This window comes from Polypterus senegalus, chromosome 6 (genome assembly GCF_016835505.1).
Source record: "Polypterus senegalus isolate Bchr_013 chromosome 6, ASM1683550v1, whole genome shotgun sequence".
NCBI lineage: Eukaryota > Metazoa > Chordata > Cladistia > Polypteriformes > Polypteridae > Polypterus > Polypterus senegalus.
Window position 1 is genome coordinate 145,284,375 of NC_053159.1, and position 23,127 is coordinate 145,307,501.

General features: G+C 36.6%; 1 protein-coding gene across 1 annotated transcript in view; it reads right to left on the reverse strand.

Annotated features, from left to right (window-relative positions):
* The window catches only part of arhgap15 (Rho GTPase activating protein 15), a 657,673-nt gene that overhangs the window by 613,865 nt on the left and 20,681 nt on the right, over positions 1–23,127 (reverse strand). Inside the window, exon 3 of the mRNA XM_039755090.1 lies at positions 13,793–13,957. Coding sequence (XP_039611024.1) covers positions 13,793–13,957 — 165 coding nt within the window. The remainder of the gene's footprint in view (positions 1–13,792; positions 13,958–23,127) is intronic.

Here is a 23,127-nt window from a genome sequence, read left to right on the forward strand (position 1 = left end):
TGTACTGTATAGATATATGAAAAAATATAAATGGCACTATATAGGACAGACAGACAGACAGACAGACAGACAGACAGACAGATAGATAGATAGATAGATAGATAGATAGATAGATAGATAGATAGATAGATAGATAGATAGATAGATAGATAGATTTTTCGTTCTCATTTAGGCAGAAATAAAAAGTAGGATTAATTATCCAACTTTTGTAAAGCTCAAATAATATTTCTCCTCAGTTAACATAGTAGTTTAGGATTTTAATTACCCTTATACGTCTGTGGCAAAACAATGCCTGAATTGGCAGCCATTTGAATCTCTCACAGGTCATTGAGCATTCTAGTTAATTACTGCACGAATAGCCTGTTTTTCTCCCCTCTGGAAACACGTTTCTAATGGAAGACGAGGTCTGACAAATGTGTCATCTACATAATTAGCTAGGAAGCAACACATAAAACATTAAACATGCTTTGTGCCGACGACAATCAAAACATTTCATTTGTTGTCAATTATTCATCACTTTGTAGGTTCTGAAGGGGTTGTTAATATGGAAATCAGTCCAGATGCTAACAAGGTTATAGTTTCTGATTTAGAATGGTGATTGTTTAAACATGTGAAAAAGAAGACTCTTTCATTGATCATTATACCTAAACTCTATCAAATTGTGTATATTCTTTTTTCATCAGCATCTACATTTTTTACAGAACCAAGTGGTCTTTAGCCTTAAAATAAAATGTAATTGTCAAAGGTAAAAAATATCACTGCTAAATGCTGGGGACACCAGTACCTGTGTATTATTCTGTTTTCTGCTTATTCAGTGTAATATTTTATGTTTTATAATAACTGTTGTAATGTAAATTGAATTGTTTCTCAAACACTTACTTAATAAAATGCTGGGCAGTTCTGCCTTTTTTATGATAGTGTTGCCCACTTTTTTTTTCCTGGCCCACTGTTTCATTTATCATGAAACAGATCCAAAACCATACTAAGAACCAAGTAAAAATAATAGTAGCTCAAAGAACAGTCTTTTATAGGATTTATTTTTGTTACTTTTAGGTTTGACTTTAATCTCAAATTTCCCATAGCTTAAGCTGGTTTGTTTGCCAGACAATATCACAAATCATTCATTCATTCATTCATTCATTCAATCATACTTTCATTTTTTTTAATCTGTTAAATCCTATTTAGGGATATGGAGTCCACAGAGAGCCCACACATCCTCACACCAGGCCATTTTAGACTTGCCAATTAACACACCTAAAGATTTGAAATGTTTCTGCAAAGTCATTATTGAGACAATGAATTTATATTTTACAGGTACTTATTTGGGTGACCCCTTTATCTAAGGAGACCTACAAAATGTATGATGCAATTAGTTCTTTTGGTTTTCCAATTGGAGCACAGGTAGGTCAAGTGACTTGCTCATGGTCACAGTGTCAGTAGCGGGATCTGAACCCACAAACTCAAGGTTTAAAGTCCAAAGCCTTAACCCCTACACCACAATGAAATCATGCAGATGTCACACAGGAAGTAATCAGAGTTGGGATTCAATCCCTGGTTCCTATAACTGTGAGACAGAAGTGCTAGCCACTATACCACCTATTATTAATTACAGTATATTAAATCAACAAAAACACAAACTACAAATGTCAAATTACGCTTACTTCCTCATGTTTTGATCTATAAACCTTATTCCTTTTGAATAATATACATGATTGTTTCATTTTGGTTTTTTTTTGTACTGTATTTACAGGGTGAGTAGAAGAGACTCCATCTCTGTTTGGTTAAGCACAGATGTCACATGCAGCTGCTTTGATTTTTGTGCAAACTACTGGTAGGCCAGTGTCTTAAATTGCCTTAAAATGTTAACAATTTAACTTACCCATTCATCTATATACATCTATATCTGAACTTGCATTGAGATGGAACTGATCCCGGCCATTTAGTAGCAACAGCTCTGGATAGAATCCAAGTTTGTGACAGACATACAGACAATGACTCACACTGGGTCCATTTAAAATTTCCAATCCGTGTAGCATGAAGCTTCAGGGGTTATGATAGGTGTGTGTGTGCAGGAAATTCAGGCAGACATTTGGGAGCTATTCAAATTCAACCCAAATGCTGACCAGGACAGAATTCAAATACAGAAAGTGGGTTATTAATGTGGATGGCACAGCCATCTTTCAACTGAATTCTGGAAATATCAGGTTCGATCAGGTCAGGTTGGGGAGCATGCACTGGTACAGAGAATTGCCGCACCAACCACACGACAAAACAGGATCTTGATTAGCAACTTCTCCAGCAGACAATCAGTCCAGTCCCACCCTCCGGAAATGAACATCTATCTACCGTGTACAGATGTTGGATGCGCCTAAAGATCTGCATGGTCTATAGAAGTTCACAGTTTGTGAATTCTGAACACAGACTTGTTACTACTCTGAAGATCCAGCTTAGGTCCAGTAGGCTTCCACCTACTAGGAGAATGAGGCTGGACTTGACCAGACTCTAAGATCAGACAGATTATAATGAGTTTACAGGTAGTTTGCGTGAGGAACTTTCAGACTTGTGTGCCACTGCCGATATCCTAATGTTATGTGGTTATGTTCTGTGACAAGACCCTGAAGGTTGCTGAGGGTGGTATTGGTGTTGCTGATGTTCCCAGAATGAGGTATTTCATCTTTGAAAATATGCTCCAAAATAATTCAGGTGGTGTGGTGGCCTGGATAAATTGCTGAATTATAAAATACATTTACCTACAGGTATGGTCCTGACTTGGAAAAAAAGTGTTACCAATTTATCAGCTCCTATATTCATCAATGAACTTACTTAATTCAGTTTAAGGCCATGAGAACAATAGGCCAACCTGATAGGAACAAACCCTGGATGAGTTGCTAGTGTATCTCCTGGCACACTCATGCTAATCTACACTTGCATACAGAACCAGTATAGTGCTGCTAATGAACCTAAAACCCATGCAAGGCATAAACAGCGCTGCTATACCTCAAATTTGTAAATTGATACAGATCGAAGTGTCAAGTAAATAAATGCTATTCACATTTTTTCTTTTTGAAAGTTAATGGAAGAGCACCAAATTCAAGATCATCGTCATACAAGACCCATCAATATCCATGAACCTCTCTCCTTCCCTGTTACTGCTGTGCCTACACTTTTATGTGCACTCAACATGTCACCCAGTAGCAGAACTTCCGTACTTTTACCAAAACAATTCCATTGCTGATATCTACTACTACTTAAAAAAATTTAACAGAACAAGCAATTTATCTTATATAAGCTTCCCAATCATGTCCACCTCACGTATTACATCAGCAATCTCTTTCCCTCTCACACACTGTCCAAGAAAAGGTCATACAGATCTCCTTCACAGTAACCTTAACACCATTACATTTTTTTGCACCCACTTTTGACAACCCATGCATTGGATTGAATTTCTCCTAACACCACTGCTTTACATGCCGCATGGCCATGCACTCACGTCTTCCATGTGTCCTGCCTCTTCGCCACCAACCATCATCGTCCTGTATTTACCTTAAGGCCTCTTTCAAAATAGTCTTTCATTTCAGGATCTTATCCTTCATTTCCCTTTCAGTTTTGATAACACTACAAGGTATTCAAGCCAACAAGAGTTTTCATGGCACTTCCATCTTCATCACTTCAATGAGAACAAATAGACTCAGAACAGATCCCTAGTGCAGTCCCACCTTTACATCAAACTTTCCCTATATTCATCTGCTCTTCTGACCTTAGTTTATGTTTCTTCACACGTTGATATCATTGTAGACACTAACAATTTGTAAACATTGATTGTAGGTAGTATTGGATGAAAAGATAAATATGGGTCTCAGTCCAAAGAAGGCCCAGGACTGCATGGAGTGGAGAGAGAAGATTTGAGAAATAGCCAACTAACCTGAGTAAGCCCAGAAGATAACAGTTAAACCTGTGATGGTTATGGAAATGATAATGATGATGGCTAACAAAGAAAAGTTACAATAAACACAACTCATTTAAAGAGATCATCAAAGCAATTAACTATTGTAAATTACTCACAGAAAAATATGTTTATCTAACTGCATATTGCATATATGGTATTTCAAATAAGTGGCTTTTACAGGCTCCTCCAGATAATACAATACTAATTGTTTTATTTCCTTCTCCTTTTCTTCCTTATTCCTTCCTTTTCTCCTGCGCACATTGCTGGCAAGCATTGCCCTTATCCTCTCTCCTCTCCAACTCTCCTGGGTGATGTGGAATAGATGTATTTATCCAAGACTTGGGAGTACTTCCAGTGCCAGAGCATTATACCCAGGAACCACTTCCAGGCCAGGCAGAACAGCCAAAAAACAATGGAATCCACTACCTTCAGTGCACCCTGGTGGCCTTCCCCGGAACCCAATAGGGCTGTCCTTCCAAACTACAGTTCCCATTAACTCCTGCAAGTGTCCCAATCTAGAGGTACACCAGGGAAGCACTGCACCTAGCATACTGGGGAATAGTGGGTCCCTTTGTCCATTCATTAACTCAGCCCTGAGGTAGGGAACAGCACCCACCCTGGATAGGACGCTCATCCATCCCAGCTGTCCACCCATAAAGGAGGTCAGCTGACCAGTTAAGGAAAGAACTTCCATCCCAGTGCAGATGCCAGTCCATTTGTGTCTATAACAAATTCTCTATGCTTGTTCCAATCAAGGTTTTTAGGAGGCTGGCACTTTTCCTGGCAGCTATAAGGAAGCAAATCTGGGCAGGGTAGTAGACCATCACATGGCTCATTCACACACACACATCCACTAAGGCAATTTAGAATCAGCAGTTAATTTAACGTGAATCTTTGAGGATGTGGAAGATCTCAAAAACCCTAATAAAAACTCCATGCAGATAAGAGGAGAGCATGTCAATTCCACACAACAAGATTCAAACCTAGGATGCTGGATTTTGTGAGAGAGCCGTGGCATCACCTGAGGTACCGTACTCACTAAAAGTATTAGCTGAAACCTTAATATTCACAGGAAATTCACAATCTGAACAAGATTCAATCAGAAGAAATGCTAGAGACCACATAGACCAAAAGAAATGTGCAAACTCCACGCAGTGACCAGATGTGGGATAAACTATTTATTTCACAGAAAAAAATCAGGCCATCAGGTGTACCTTCTGTAGTAAAATAACTCTAAAGCAGAAAAGGATATTGTCTAAATGATCATTTTAAATTATTAACAATTGCATATAAAATCAAATAAAATGCCCTGCTTCATGAAGTGTGCGGGAGGTTTCATCAATTCTCAGCACTTTCAAGGATCACTGTAGAAAGAAAAGGTGGACTGCCATTTCCAATCTTATTTAATGTGCCTATAAAAGTAATTACTATGATGAAAAGGTCCACAACTCACTTCTTAAACCACCTTTTACAGCTGTCAAATCAGAAAGACATAAGTGCAGAAGTCACCCCAAGGGTAAGCTTCTTAAAGTAATTAATTCTGATGCAGAGGGCTCTTAATTTACAGTACCTACAGGAACCTTAGCAATCCAAGGCTCATAGCAATGCAAGACAAACGGCAAAGTTTTCATCTCCAAACATGGCAGCTTAAATAGACTTCTGTGTCAATAGATTGCTTCATTTTTAGTTGATCTTCGATGTGTCTTGACAGCCTGGTTTAGCTGCATTTTCTTTTTAGTTTTTCACAAAAGCAGGGAAAAAAAAAACATGATACACAATTACCTTTGTGATAACTGCCATGTCCTATAAAATCCAGCCTAGCTCAGTGTCACTTTTATAAAATATCAAGGCCAACTACAGAACAGTTTGGCAAACAATGCCTCTAACTAGACTTCTAGCTTCATTTGAAGTTAATAGGGTCATAACTTGCGATTGTTAAACTCGGATAAGTAAAACATTCCTCTAGTTGCAAACTTCTTCACCACTGTAAAATATATGAAAGTTAAAACAGGGATAGTTTTAATAGACACCATTTGAAGAGAGAAAAAAAATATTAAAAGCTAGATATTGAGGAACTTGCTAAACAAAACAAGAAGAATGAAACTTCTACAAGTTTCTCACTAGAATTTTCAAAGCAAGGTGTCAACCAACTTCTCATTTAATGGGTTCCTAATGAGAAAACATCAGAAAGCCAGACACAAGGAAATTATCTATTTATTAAATATCTAATAGGATGTTTCATCTATTCCACACATTACTAGAAACTATCACCTTCACTTTAATGTACTGTACTTGATAGATGGCTCTACTGCAGAATACCAACTGTGCTGAATGAAAGCTATTTTTCGCATGTTCACAACTATTTGTTATGATAAGGTTTAATGCATTTGCATAAGATTTTGGAAGTTGTTAACTTATGTGATTTAAAAAGGTCAATATGGAGGTATTTCTTCCATGAAGATTAATAATCTAACACCCTTATGACTTGTCTGTAAAATGCTTCTACTTTGATGCAGCTTTCTAAGACTTGTCCACTCCTCACTTTTAAAGCTGTTCAGTTCAAAGTAGTTTTTTGAGGCAAGACAGAAATAAAATGAACCTTTATTCTGCTTTTTAAAAAGAGAATTATTACTTTGGGAAATACAATTTTGTGAATCTGTACATAGTGCTGTTCTCATCTTAAAGGGGAAATATAAATGAATACATATACTGCATATATATATATATACAGCATATAAACATTTACACTATGGCCAAAAGTACGTGGATACCCCACCAAATTGCTGTTTCAGTCCCACTCTTTGGTAACAGGTCCATAAAATGAAGATTATAGTGATGCAATCTACAGTACATTAAAAACACTAGTAATAGAATGAGCCATGCTGAAGTGCTCAGTGACTTTGTAAACTTTATGACTTTACATGTAGTACTGTCATAGGATACCATCTTTGCCACAAGTCAGTACATATAATTTCTGCTCTGATGATCTATCCCAGTCAACTATAAGTGTTATTATTGTGAAGTGGGAGCATCTAATAGCATCAACAGCTCAGCCACAAGGTAGTAGACCATGTAAACTCACACAGCAAGTAGCAAGTCCACCAAGTGCTAAAGTACATAGTGAAGAACAATCGCTTATCTTCTCTTGCATCACTCACAACAGAGTTCCAAACAGCCTCTGGAAGCAACATCAGCACAAAAACTATATGTCGGGAGGTTCATGAAATGTTTTTCTTAAAAGTTGAGCAACTTCACACAAGCCTTCACTATGCACAATGCAGAGCACTGCCTGGACTCTGGAACAGTGGAAATGTTTTCTTTGAAATGCATCACTATTTTTCCATCTGATGGACAAATCTGGGTTTGGTGGATGCCACAAGAATGCTACCTTCTAGGCTCACAGAGGGCATTGTGTTTTTAAGGAGTTTTTGCAGGGTTTGGACCAGTCCTCCTCCAAAAGTGAAGAGTAGCGTTAAAGCTACACCATACACAGTCATTTTAGACAATTTTTCACATCCAACTTTATGGCATCTGTTTGGGGAAGGCCCATTTCTGTCCTTGCATTACTGTGCCCCTGTACACAAAGCCAGGTCCATGAAGACATAGATTGTCAAGTTTTGTATGGAGGAACTTGAGTGGCCTTGACCTCAACCCTGCTGAAACAGTGATAGTGAGCCAGGTGTTCTAGTGCAGCATCAGTACCAGACATCACAAAAGCTGTTTTTGAATGAATTGCCACAAATTCTCACAGACATACTCGAAAATCTTGTGGAAAGCCTTTGTAGATGAATGGAGGCTGTTATTTTTTCAAATTATGGGAGACAACGCCATATTAATGTGCATGGTTTTGGAAAGGGATGTCCAACAGGCTCATATAGATGTGATGGTCAGGTATCTGCAAAATTTTGTCCATATAGTGTATAGTGTATATGTAGAGAGTGCAAAATATATTTTCATTTTACTTCATTCTGTTTCAAATTAAAACGCTAGCAATGGACTCCTATACAATTCTATATTTACAAATAAAATTAAAATATTAATTCTATTCTTATAGTTTCAGTTAACACAGCTTGTTTATTGCAAGTTATAAAGATAATTAGGCAATTTAAACCACTTCTATACAGAGCAATAGAAGTCAATAAATTGTATCATTTACCTATTCAACAGATATTTTATGCTTTTCTTACTTTTGATTTACTTCTGAGACACATACAGGGCTGACTTAATGCATGGGCACACTGGGCAGTTGCTCGGGGATCCCACAAGTACAGGGGCCCCATGCTAGTCTATTTATGTTGTGACTTGCTATCAATATATAAATACTGTACAATACTAAACTATAAATATTTGTTATTGTGTTACAAGTGGACATTTAGTATCGCTGTCACCTCTGCAACCTCACGTACTTGTATGTGTACAGAATCTCACACACTACATAATGTAAAAGCGTATATGTTAACGTCACTTTAATTCAATTCTCTGCAAAGAAATTTCTCAAATATTTGTGTTTAACACTTGTTTAGTAATAATTAATTCATAGTAAGTTCATACTCTGCCATCTTCATCTGTACGGTTTACGAATTGAGTATCATTTATATGTTGGCATTTTTGTGTTTTTCAAGGCTCATATTATATTGTTCAAACATTTGTGTTGAATAATCTTTGCTGTACAGCATGTTTTTTAATGTTTAAATACTGATTTTGTTGGAAGTATCAATACAATAAATATATGTTTAACTTTATCGACCATTTAAATTTTAATTCCTATGAGTGGTTGTGTAGCTAGGGACCCTGGTGCACTGCTTTGCCTGGAGGCCTATAATGCAGTTAAGACGGCCCTGCTCACATATTCTTATTGTTATTGAAACTTTACCAGAAAGTCTTACATTTTAGCAGAATTGTGGATACACATGAATTGCCCATCCATCCTTCCATCCATTTGCCAACCCACATGTCCTGTTTAGGGGTTTGGGAAGCCATTGCCTATTGTCGCAGGGTTTGACGCAACTCTGGAACCAATTCTAATCTCTCTTCCCACAAAATAAAATAAAGCAAAAATGGTGGGAACAGAAAACCTAGATGGCTTGCATAAATTAAGACTGTTGAAGATGGCACTGATGAAGAGTTGTAATATAAAGGAAAGTTTTTTTTTATTGATTTTGGAAAGATACATTGAATATTCTCTAATTTAAAGTTAAACACAACATCATTTTCCTATTATTTTGTATTAGGTAGGTTAGGTTTCCTTCTGATTAGCAAGAAAACGCGACAAATTAGTTTAGTGTAAGAAACTGCTCATTAAAAATATTAAGGTAGACCCAAATAGTCCCAGAATCGGTCAGTAGCCTGGGAGTTGGGTAAAGTTCTTGAATATGCCACAGATGCCTACAGTACAGTTAACCAGTCTGTCAAGTTTCATTGTGCCAAGTTATTCTACAGTTGCACAGGTGACTTAGACATTTTTTTTCCCCCAAGCCACCATTGCAGATTTTCAAAAGACAATGATGACCGCATTTCAGCAACGCTGACAGGCTTGTTCGTAAAGAATTTCTTCTCCATGAAAAGACAGTTAATCAGTGACATTACTTTGAACTGCTGAAGTGTCTATGAGAAAACAGGAAAAAAACTCCAGAGGAATGGCGCACCCACAACTGCACTTTGCACCATGACAGCACACCTGTACACACCACCTTGTCAGTCAGGAATATTTCAGCAAAAACAATGTGCTGTTTCTTTGCACCTCCTGTATTCAGGATATTTATGGATACACCTAGGTAGTAGCCCTTATTCTAAAGTGTTAATAAAGTATCTAATTTTTTTTTCTCGGTTTATAAAAGGTCATTTAAAAGGGTTCCATTTCATTTAGAAGTATTGTAACTTGAATCAAATTAATTGCAATGCTGGCTAATCTAAAAACAGGCAGATAACTACTTAAACATTAACTCCACCAAATAAAAAGCTTTTTAAGTGATCACTTACTTTCAAACTATACCAATTCCTTGATCTTTGTTCTTTAAAGATTTTTTTTTCACTCCATGTAAAAGTCTTTTTACCCTGAGCTGCCACATTTTAAGAAATTAATCACTTCAGCCGCAATGTTTCTTTTATGAGGGTTTTGCAAAGGTGGGTGTAAGTCTAGCTATCCTACACAGCAATTAAAATGTGCCTTCTGGTGAAGCCTACCTATAACTTGACCATCCTTCAGTTGCTATAATTATCACTGTTGTCTTGAATTTGGATCTTCCATTTGCTGTAACATTAATTTTGACATGCACATCTAGCCGTATGTTCTGTTACATAAGTATATTCACCATGTTTTTAATGCGCGTTAGATTACCTACAGCACAAGAGGTTTTTTCTTTCTTTCTTTCTTTTTTTTTTACTTTACAGGTATTTTAAAATCTTTATCAAAAACATTTGTCAAAAAATGTCAGATGCTAATTTTGTCCCATTTACCAGCTGCTTATGGAAATGCTCATTAGTTTTGAGGAGGGTTAATCCATTTAACTTTTGCATATTGATATGCCAATTATGTCTAATTGTAGAAGAGGCATCCGTCAAGGTAATAGTGCATAAACACATGCAAGAACATTAAGAACGTCCCAACATGTAATAAAGTAGGTGTTAATTGGTAGCTGAGTTCTGCAGGCTATTGAGGTGTATAATTCTGGTAGAGATGGATCTCTTGCAATTTTGCTAAATAATTCCATTTGCAACCTCATGCTGTGATGTTTTCAAGCTTGTCAAAAAATAAAAAAAAAAAATACTAAAACTTGTGGCAGCTTTTTATTGTGTGAATGGAACAACAGTCTCACAGACACCTAAAGCATGTTATCTTTTATGTTCAATTTTACATAATGGTTTTTGAAAGAAATCATAGCATGCCTTATATAAAATGTGGAGACATTTTATAGTCAGGCTTTCCAGAAGTTCTGTATCGTCAATCATTAATGTCACTGCACAGCTGTTGCCAGAATTTTTAAATTCATCATCTGTTGTTTTCAATTATTATCTATCTGCTTTGATAAAAAGAAGGAATCATCTTTGCATTATAATGTTTTTAATGCATTTGTTGCTTAATTTCATACTGTTGTGTTAATCATAATACACATTTATGACAATTAATGTGTGATGAATGGTGGAAAAAAAGGAGCATCATTTTTCTAGATTGTTTGCTTTTGCTTTTTTGTGTGATTTTATATATGAGCTTTTATGAAAATAAAAAGAAATGTTTGGTTGATGGGCAAATGAATAATGAAAATAATTTAAATTACAATTATTATTGTTTTTTTTTCTTCTCTGGACCACCTATTTATGTAAGAAAGTACTTTAGTTGTGCTGTAGCATAGTCTCCAGGCTGCAGATCTTGGGAATGTATGTACAGGAGGTTGCGCTTCAGGGACCTAGTGCACATCTGGGTTTTCATGCCACACCTTTGCTTCTTTATCTTTTCTCCACCTTATCATGTACCACAAGTTTTATTTGTGCATGGATTTTCATTCATTTTCTACGTCTTCTTTGCTTCAGTCATATTGTGTCATACTGGAGACAGAGCCTATTCCACCTTAATCTGTCACAAAGTAACCTGGGCAGCCAATCTATCATGGGGTAGACCTACTAACTCATCATTACAGCCTCATGGAGGACCAGTCACTTTATTAATCAATTAACCATGTTCATATTTAGACTACGGTAGGAAACTAGATTACTAGGAGAAAAGTTCTTGCCAAACACTTACAAACTACACCAGGGCAGTAACAGGATTTGACACTAAGACACCGGATATTTAAGACAGCAGGGCTAAACATTACACTATCCATGATCGATGATTTATCTGTAACTCTTTTTCCATCCATCCATCACTTTTTTCAGAATCCACTTAAACCAATTTCAAAATTGGCTGCCACTTTAAGGAGACAAGGTGGATAAGTCATTCAGTCAGTCATTTTCCAACCCAAAGGGTCATGGGGGTCTGCTGGAGCCAATCCCAGCCAGCACAGGGTGCAAGGCAGGAACAAATTCCCAGGCAGGGCCCCAGCCCACCGCAGGGCACACACAAATGGGACAATTTAGGATCGCCAATGCAACTAACCTGCATGTCTTTGGACTGTGGGAGGAAACCGGAGCACCCAGAGGAAACCCATGCAAACACGTGGAGAACATGAAAAAATCCATGCAGGGAGGACCCGGGAAGTGAACCCAGGTCTCCTAACTACGAGGCAGCAGTGCTACCACTGCACCAACAAGGTGGTTAATGTAAACTAAAATATCCAATAGCCACATAATGCAAAATGGCAAAGTAACATAATACGACAGAAATACAGAATTAATAACAACATATTCAAATATGAAACAAACAAAAAACAGTCTCCCCTCGTTTTTATCATGTTTGTAAATTTATTGCCCCGGACCATTTTATTTTTGGATTTTTGTGATTCTTTGGAATGATTGTTATTTGTTTAATTCTTTTCATCTTTTGCTGAATTTTTAATTTTGATTTAAAATAAAGTTATGTACCCTAAGATGAACAAAACACAATTATTTGTTTTTTATCCTCAATCTTGGACAACATGGAAGTTCATGATGCTAAGCTCTATACCAACGAGTTTGTGACATCATATTTCAGTCATCATGGGAGGAAGGGGATACAGAATTGCTACTACACAAAAATGTATTAACTATCACATTAGATTCATTCATAATAAACAAAATGGTGTAACAACAAAATAAAAATATAATGTGAAATGTTTTATAGCATATCTTTGATGATGTTATAGTCATGTGGCAGCAATTGGTCCTGATTTCCAATATAGAAGGATAAAATGACATACGAACAAAACACAGCAATATTTTAACATTATTATAATGAATACATAATATGAACATTTACTGAAAAATAGGAATAAACATTAAAAAGCTCATAATCATATCAAAAAGCAATCATGTAAACATTATCATTTTGGAAGTATGCTGTATTTATGTATTATTCTTTTACACACATAACCGAAGGTCTCCAGCTGTAGAGAGCTTTTCGATTTTCTGCTTCATATCTCCACCCTTTCTCTGATGCTGCTATGTCAAAGTCTTGTTAAATAAACAGACAGGTTGAGATGGCAAGTCATATATAATTTAGAACAGCAAGAAATGACTGATAGTATGCTTACAAAAAGCTGTCACTAAAATCAAATATTTACAATCCAGCACCACATGAACAGTGTGGAGGTAGCAAACATAGAAGTCACAGTTTGTTGCTTCCCAAGGCACTATTGGAACTCTAAGGTACCTAAAGGCAAACAGACCTACAAAAATACCAAACAATTGATGGGTCGGAGTTAGAGGCCAAACGATCAGTGTCATAAGTTTTTCTACATCACAAGAAGGAATCGAGTCTCATTCTAAACCTCTGGCATAATTCTTATAGATGCAAAGTTTATGTAACATGTACGCAAACTAAACACCAAATGTACAAGCCAAAATCTTCTTTTAATATGCCAATTTTTGTAAAGCCCCAACTTCAGCAGTGCACATATTTCAAGTAGAATTGTGAACCATGTGATTTATGCACGTGGAGCCAGCAAACGCAGAAATGGTGAATAATGTAAATAACTAATATTGAATATTCAGCAACTACAAATGACCTATCTTAAACCTTAAAGAGTCAAAGGTTCTGGCATCTTCAGACAGTTACAGAGGAAGAAACGGAACTGGGAAATAATGAATGTAAAATGGTATAACTTGAATGCAACCATTAGAAAAAAATCTAATCATTGTATTTTATCTTTAAAAGTGTTGAAGTAAAAAACATTTTATCCATCACAGCACATATGAAGCTATAGTGGTACTTACTGGTCTTAATGACTGTTCTGGATCAACAAGAACCATCGATTTTGTTTGGCTCAATCGATCATAATTTGCTGTTATATTCTTAATTCTCATTTGAACAGCACCTGTTTGGTGGTTTGAGCTTAATTTATCTGATGGAGATTTAACTGAAGAGCTCATTGCGACATCCTGAAAAATAGAAAAGAGCTTTTTAGTTTCAATAAATTCACTCAATATATTTCAGTACATCTAAATATATTGTGTTACAGTAAACAAATGTTATCACTTTTACAGTTATTATTTCTATGATCGAAATGCTCACAGCTACAGCATACTCAGGCAACACTAGACTTAAGAACACTGGAACATAAAAGCAGTTTTGATTAGAACAGGCCATTGACTCCAACAAGCTTGTTAATTCTATTCATCAAGATTGTCCAAAATAAAATCAGGTGAAGGAGCTGAATGTCCTCCTCTCCACCACAATATTTGGCAATTTATTCCATGTGTCTATGGTTCCCTGTTTGTATAAAAATGTTCTAACATTTTCACATGCATGTCTCTGTGCTCTTATTGCAGAATTGATTTAAAGTAACAGATGGCATCCACTGTACTAATTCCTGTCATAACTTCAAACACGCCAATCATGTCAACCCTTAATCTTAATTTGCTTAAAAAAAGCTTAAAATGAGAAACTTCAGATCCTTCACTCTCCCCTCATAACACATACCTCTCAGTTCAGGATATCAGCCTTGTTTCTCTTCTCTGGAGTTTCTCTAGTGCTACTATGTCTTTTTTGAAATATGGCGACCAAAACTGAACACAGATCTCCAGATCAGGCCTCACTGGTGTTTTATATACTTTAAGCATAACCATCCTTTACTTGTACTTCACACGTTGCGTTATATAACCTAACATTCTATTAGCTTTCTTGATTGTTTTTTTACAATGTCTTGATATACAGCAGATAGTCATGAGTCCACTATGATTCACATGACCTAATGTAAGGTGTACTATCATGTTTCAGACCTGTTATTGTGTATTCAAATCTAACATTCCCACTTCCGATATGCAAAACCTTATGTTTATTTACATTAAATTTCATGTGCCTGTATTCTAACCAGGCTTTTCTGTAGTGATTTGGCTCATTCTTCATTACCTAACCTTCCACCATTTTGGTACCATTTGCAAACTTAACCAGCTTATTAAGATAGGACACGTCAGTAGTCAGTTACAGGACACACTCATAAACAACTGGAAACTAATATCAGGCCAATTTAGAGTTGCCAAATAGTTTGGCATGAATGTCTTCTGGATGAGTGAGAAAGTTAGCATATCGATTGAAAATACTATCGGATGTAGGGAGAATGTAGAAACTTCACAGTAACTAAGGCGAAGCTGCTATATCTGGGAGATGTGGCAGCAACAGTTAAAAAAAAAATGTCCTTCCATAATCTAAACAAGACAAAAAGACAACCGAATGGTATAAAAACACATTTTACTTCACCAATTAACTGTCAATGAAAACAATGAAGGCTATTCAGCTGACAGTGTAATGCAATAAAAACACTAAAATAAAATAACTGAGAAAAAGGGCTGCTGGACATAAACACAGAATGCATGCAAAAAGCATTCCCTACTTACATCTTTTTATTCAGAACAATTTCTTAATTTTTTTGCTATACAGTGGTTCTTAGTGGCTCTATCTACACATCTTCTACTAACACAGCTATGTGGTTCTTAACCTCAATTGGGACAGGAGCTGATAGAAAACTCAGTTAAAAGTAATGGTTAGTTATAAAAAGCTGGAAGGTGCTAGAATTATTCAGCTACTTAATCTCTAATTTAGCACAAGGAAAAAGAAAAACTTGAAAAGTTGTTCTTTTGATCATGAAATTGTTTTATCGCTGTACTCACAAGAGTACTTGTCTTTATAAGCCTGTCTCTTTCAAGACTCAGCAGGTTGTGTGAGATGCCAGATGCCAAAGAACCCCAATTTTAATTCTGCAGACAAGAAGATTGAATTCTATGAGGTCCCTGCCTTCTGAGAGAGTGCTGTCTTTGCTATGTGGTGCCACTTTCAAGTTCTGCCCTGTTACTGTGTTACTTCTGCTTCCTTTGTGTTTTTCTTGCCTTTCCTGTTTTTCTCTTAAACTTAAAATAAAGTATGAGAGTGCAAGCAGTGAAAAACATTCCAGTTTGAAGTACTTTAAGGTCATTATAGATAGATAGATAGATAGATAGATAGATAGATAGATAGATAGATAGATAGATAGATAGATAGATACATACATACATACATACATACATACATACATACATACATACATACATACAGTATATATTGATATATGCATGTATATATAGCCATGTATGTATTTCAGAGGGCTCCTCTCCAGGTTTGGTAAAGGTATGTAATAACCTGCCGAGACAAGAGGGGGAGTGACCACTAATTTTGACCTCTTTGTCTTTTTACCTCACAAGTAAGGTCATCCTAACCCCACACATTCCAGTCCAACTGCCATAACGAATGGGCATTCCAGAAGAAGACAGCTTCTGAGGCCAGCGCAAGCTGCAGGATGGAGCACTGTCCCATTGCGAATCATGACATACAATGTATAAGAAACCATGGACCGTTGAGTACATTTTTTTTCTTTTTTTTTTGCAGTTTAGAGATTGTTATTCCATATACAGGGTAAGTCAAAATTATGTTAACATTTGAATGGCAGAAACAATTTATTCACAAAACATACTTCATATGTGCAAGATGATTTACAGGAATGTCTCAACCTGTTCGCCATCATGTTCAACACATGTAACATATATGGCACATAAATTGTCCACAAAAATTGTATATAAGTATATACATAGCAGTACCATTAGTGTTAACATAATTTTGACTCACCCTGTATATATATGGAAGCAAAAGTCTGTGTATATTTTGCATATTTGTAGCTAGAGGTCCACAAAGGGAGAAAATGAGTCATCCATCTTAAAATGATTTTTTATTCCAAAGCTTTCGACATCCAACCATGTGTCATCATCAGAGGAAATGATTAGATATACAGAAATCAAAGGCAATATAGAGCAAGTAAAGGGGGGGAGGGGGTGTCGTAAGGGGGAGTGGAGTTCTGAAGGTGTTGGTCATAAAGTCTTTTTCATTATTTGGATGTTCTTCTTTTAAAGCCTGCATATTCTGGGTTTAAGTCCAAGTGTCTGATAGTGGCATTTTCATTAGATAGCCAAGATTCAGCCAGTTGTTTGGCACTCTTGGTATTGCCCCTCAATTTTACTTTATATATATATACTATATGGACAAAAGTATTGGGACACCTGACCATTACACGAACATGGACTTTAATGACATTGCATTCAAATACATATACTTTAATATGGAGTTGGTCCACCTTTGCAGCTATAACAGCTTCCACTCTTCTTGGAAGTCTTTCCTCAAGATTCTGGAGTGTTTCTATGGGAATTTGTGCCTATTCATTCTGTAGAGCATTTATGAGGTCAGCACTGATACTGAACGAAAAGGCCTGACTGCCAGTGATGTTCATTCCAATGATGTTCAATGGGGTTAAGGTCAGGGCTCAGTGAGGGCCAGTCAAGTTCTTTCACACCAAACTCATCCAACCATATCTTTATGGACCTTGCATTGTGCACTGGGGCACAGACATGCTGGAAGAGAAAATGGCCTTCCCCAAACTGTGTCCACAAAGTTGGACGCATAGCGTTGTCCAAAATGTCTTGGTATGCTGAAGCATTAAGATTGCACTTCACCGGAAGTAAAGGGCCTAGCCCAAACTGTGAAAAACAGCCACACACCATTATCCCTCCTCCACCGAACTTCACAGTTGGCACAATGCAATCAGGCAGTGTTCTCCTGGCACGTCTGACTGCCAAACAGAGAAGCATAATTCATCACTCCATAGAACACATTTCCACTGCTTCACAGTCCAGTGGTGTGTTTTAGACCACTCTATCTGATGAATAGCATTGGATTTGGTGATGTGAGGCTTACATGCAGCTGCTCAGCCATGGAAAGCTATTTAATGAAGCTCCTGCCGCACAGTTTTTGTACTTACATTATTGCTAGTTGAAGCTTGGAACTCTTCAGTTATGGAATCAGCAGAGAGTTGGTGACTTTTATGAACCATGCACCTTAGCAGTTGTTGGCCCCACTCTGTGACTTTCCGTGGAAACAGCTGACCGTAGAATATATATCCAGCAGGAATGAAATTTCATGAACTGTCTTATTGAAAAGGTGGCATCCTATCACAGTACCGTGCTTGAAGTCACTGAGCTCTTCAGAACAACCCATTCTGTTTCACAAATGTTTGTAAATGGAGACTACATGGCTAAGTACTTGATTTTATACACCTGTGTCAATGGGTCTGATTGATAAACCTGAATTCAATTATTAAGAAGTGTGTCCCAATACTTTTTTCTGTATAATGCTGTATACAGTATATCAAAAAAATTAAAGGAACATTTTTTAATGAGAGTATAGCATCAAGTCATTGTAACTTCTGGGCTATTGATCTGGTCATTTAAGTAGCAGAGGGGGTTGTTAATCAGTTTTAGCTGCTGTGGTGTTAATGAAATTAACAACAGGTTCACTAGAGGGGCAACAATGAGATGACTCCCAAAGCAGGAATGGTTTAACAGGTGGAGGCCACAGATATTTTTTCCTCCTCATCTTTTCTGATTGTTTTTTCACTAGTTTTACATTTAGCTATGGTCAGTGTCACTACTGGGAGCATGAGGCGATACCTGGACCCTACAGAGGTTGCATAGGTAGTCCACCTTCTCCAGGATGGCACACCAATACGTACCATTGCCAGAAGGTTTGCTGTGTTTCCCAGCACAGTCTCAAGGGCATGGAGGAGATTTCAGAGACAGGCAGTTACTCTAGTAGAGCAGGACAAGGCCGTGGAAGGTCCTTAACCCCTTCAGCAGGATCGGTATCTGCTCCTTTGGGCAAGGAGGAACAGGATGAGCACTGCCAGAGCTATCTCTGACCAAACAATCAGAAACAGACTTCATTAGGGTGAAAAGATTAAAAAAAAGAAGAAGAATGAAAGTGAAAAACTTATTATAATTTATGCATATAAGTCCCTGACAAGTGGAATCAACCTAGGAAAGCCTTCACCAAATCAGCACTATGAGCTGGCACTCTATAGATGCTTTCCCATCACATGTTTTCAGAAGCCAATGAGTTCCTGTTTGATGTACGCCCTGGGCCACTAGTGGTCCCTGTCCACCTTGTGTGTTACCTTGGCACCGCAACACAGTAACTGTAACCTTTATGTGAAATATGTTACATGCAAAGAGGAGTGGTGCCTTGGTGCTATCTGGAGCTCCAAGTACAATGGAATAGTGAGTTCATGGGGGAAATTATTGCATTGATGCAGTGCATGGCATGGCGCACCAGGGAGGCGGCTATGAAGAGTGATGCAATGCCAAATTCCACGCTCCATCATCACTGATATTTCTCAAAAGTCCAAACTACTTACAGAATCAGTCAGCACAATTCTTTATCTGATCCCTACCCATGATAATTACAGGGTAAACGAAAATTACACACCCTGGAGTAAGAGGTAAAAAAGTACCAGGTTCCTCCAGCGAGAATGCTACAATATTCCTGCATTTCTAAAAAGTCTGTGCAGTGGGAAAGTGCCTTATTATTCAAAAGAGTAGCTTCAGTGCCAACTGCAGGAAAGCATACAAGAAGAACAAACCTGTCGCAGTCACAGAGTCATCATTCTGGTGTTGTTAAAACCAACTGTCCTTCTAAGGACAGAAAAATACCTGAAAAGAACAATGTATAGAACAAGAATCCATGGCCGGCACCGTGCAATGTTACAATAGAATCCCTAAAAGGAGATTTTTCATATGAACTGTACCACAGTAACATAATTTGAAATGACTTTTTCAAACCTGCCTAATTCAATTCAGAGACAGAGCCTATCACAGGAGCACAGAGCAAATGACAGTCATCTTGGTATGCAAAATTAAATAGATATTCTACAGTGAATAAAATATTAAAATCCATACTCAAAAATATTGTGTTGCAAAGACAGCAAAGTATAAGGAAATCAAATGTGGAAAGTTTAAAAATAGTCACACAAAAGTAAATGTAAATTAAATATGTGGTGTGATGGAAAAAAAATTGCAGACCTTGGGACTTTTTTTTTTTTTTGCAAGAGAAATAAAAATGAAATATGAAAAAAGGCAAATATTTCTCTTTTTTCAAAGCCTTTTATCTCATCAGAATGAATCCAGTATGAAGAAAAACCAGTTCCTTTTCATAGTTACTTTTTAGATATACACTAAAGTAAGTTTAAAATAAATAATACATGTATAGGAAAATGTAACAGATGACAAGCAATTATTTTTAATATTTTCAATTTATGGTAATAAAAGTGCAATACCTTTGCACTCTTATCTTAATAAAAGCAACTCTATTGCTTGAATTATAAAAATAAAACAGCAGAGGGAGCAGCAGAGTCTCAGTAAATACATTAATTTGTAAGAAGCCTGATTAGAGGAATATGAAAAGCACTTTCCTTGTTGTTGCAACGCTTAATTTAAATTACTGGATTGGTATATCTTCTGCTATGTTTATTATTAATATTATAATTATTGTTGTTATTGTTATTAAATGTATTTTTCAATTTAACTTCCATATTTATAATAGGTTGTGAAAATGTGTGTCATTTTTTTCCTGCAGTATCCATCCATTCATTAGTGATCTACCAGCAATACCTGACGTTATTTCAAATATGGGGCCTGCTGGCAGTGTAATGACACGTCTCACAAATCCAGCATGCTGGGTTTGTTCCTGCAGAGTTTGCATGTTATATTCATGTTCTTTAATGGCTTCCACTCAGATACTGAGGTTTCCTTCCACAACCTCAAAGACATGCAGTTTATGTGAACTGGCAGTTCCATATTAGACTATGTGTGTGTTAATGGGTCCTATGATGAATTGGTAAGCCACCCAAGGCAGTTTCTTGCCAGTACTGCCAGGACAGTCTCTAGGCTCACCATGATCCTGAACTGAATTAAGCAATATTTGGTAATGCTATGTTATGTTAAATGATAACAAGTAAGAAAATGTCCACATAGCATAACATTGAGGTGCATTCATAAATTTGGTTATCTGGTTTAAAAGTTGGAGCATTTTACAATTTTCTAGTACTTTTTACCAAAAGTCTGTTATCATAATTTTGTTTATTACCTATATTTTGTAACACTAACTCGTATAAAAGTGACAACAGAATGTAAGTATGTGCATTAATAGTGTACATAAAATATGATTTTTAATACTATTTTACAATATCATGTTATTTAAAATTGATTTTGTAGACAGCAGATTCCAAGCTAGGTGCTGAAAAGATGAGTGTGCTATGTTTAGTTGTTGTTGGGTGTAAAATCTGTGTGGCTAATTGTACTTCAAATATCTTAAACATTACATTTTTCAAAGAAGTATCTAATAGATCAGTAAAATATGTGCTGAAACATCAAGCTAAAATATTTGGCTGCACATGGTTGATAGCTGATCATTGTTGAGCTTTGCCGATTAATTATAGTGCCAGAGAAATATTGAATCATGATTTTTAGATAATGCAGCCATGAAGTTGGTTTTAGTGTAACAGAAATACTAAGCATACATTTTGTCACTGTAGCATAAAGTGTCACTGAGCGATCCATCATTCATTTCCACATACGTTGAGTTGCTTTTATTTCTTACTTTTATGGACATGGACATCATGTCACTTACTCACTTTCATTTCAACAAGCAGGAGAAGTGAGATGTTGTTACTGAGGACTGTGCTTGATGCTGAGCAGCTGCACAGATGAATGTGTGATAGGGAAAGCCTGAAGCCAGACTTCTAGCATATAATGAGGCCTTACACAGAAATTAATAAATAAGCAATATGATTACTACTGTGTTGAATAAAGAACATTATTAGTAGTGAAATGAAATACAAATCTAATTTTGCACCTTTTTTATATGGTAATACTTAACCATCCATTCCTGCCTACATCTGATCCCACCCCATCCCAATGTTCTGCAGAGAGGTGTACTTGCTAAATCATAAACAACAACAACAACATTTATTTATATAGCCCATCTTCACACAAATAATGCAGCTCAAAGTGCTTTACAAGATGAAGAAAGAAAACATATATATATATAAAAACTTGGCAATGCTAATTAACAAAGAATAAAGTAAGGTCCGATTGCCAGGGAGGACAGAAAAAATTAAAAAAACACAAACAAAAAACTCCAGGGGCTGAAGAAAAAAACAAAATCTGCAGTGGTTCCAAGACCATGAGACCACCCAGCTCCCTCTAGGAATTCTAACTAACATAAATGACCTCAATCAGTCCTCACGGTTTTCAAGCTCCAGTGGAATAATTAGACAATGATGGTTATGTGGACTTCTGGCCTTTAAACAACTGCAGGTGTTTCACTGTTTAGTCATGAGGAATGGCTATCAACCGAGTTAATTTTAAAAAAGAAAATACTAGCTATAGTCTAAAGGTAAAACTAAAAAAAGTTGATGTCTCAAAGAATGCTTCTTTCTTTTAAGGCAGACAAGTTTGCAAATTTCACAAGGCTTTTCTATGGGTGATTTTGAAACTTTAAAAATATGTATAGCATGCGGTATCTGAGATATCATAAGTAAAATCAAACCATCCTGTCAAATTTCCTTAAAGAATAAGTGTGCAAAATTTTAAACATAACAGGCCCCCTGTTATTTCAGTTGGGCAGATGAACAGAAAGACAAAACGAGATGGCCATCGCTTACAGTAGGTGCTTTTTTCATCATATGTGAATGCACCAAAAAAAAAACAAAACACACTGTATCAGAGTCAATTACCTAGTACGTATATTCAGTTAAGTAAAGAATATACTGTAAATCTGTTTTCTTTATGTCAAGATGAGTATATGTCTGCGAGCTAAGTGACAATCATATTTTGCAAGTTTTTGAGCTCCTCCAAGCCTTATCCACTTAGAAGAAACCTAAGTGACCTGCAAATGAAAACTGCACAGACTGCAAATTAAAACTCAACTGAATTGTCAAGTGCCCTGTGTTGGCTGGGATTGGGTCCAGCAGACCCCCGTGACCCTATTTGGATTCAGCGGGTTAGACAATGGATGGATGGATGGATGAATTGTCAAGTGGATTATCCATTTGATTACGATTTTATTCTTGTATGATGGCATGTAAGCCTCAGATTCAGTTTCAGATGTTCATTGTGGTATTTCGTTCTTGCACCTCCACTCTTCAACTTACACACATATGATTTGAAAGAAAAAACAAAAAAACAATATCCTTCCT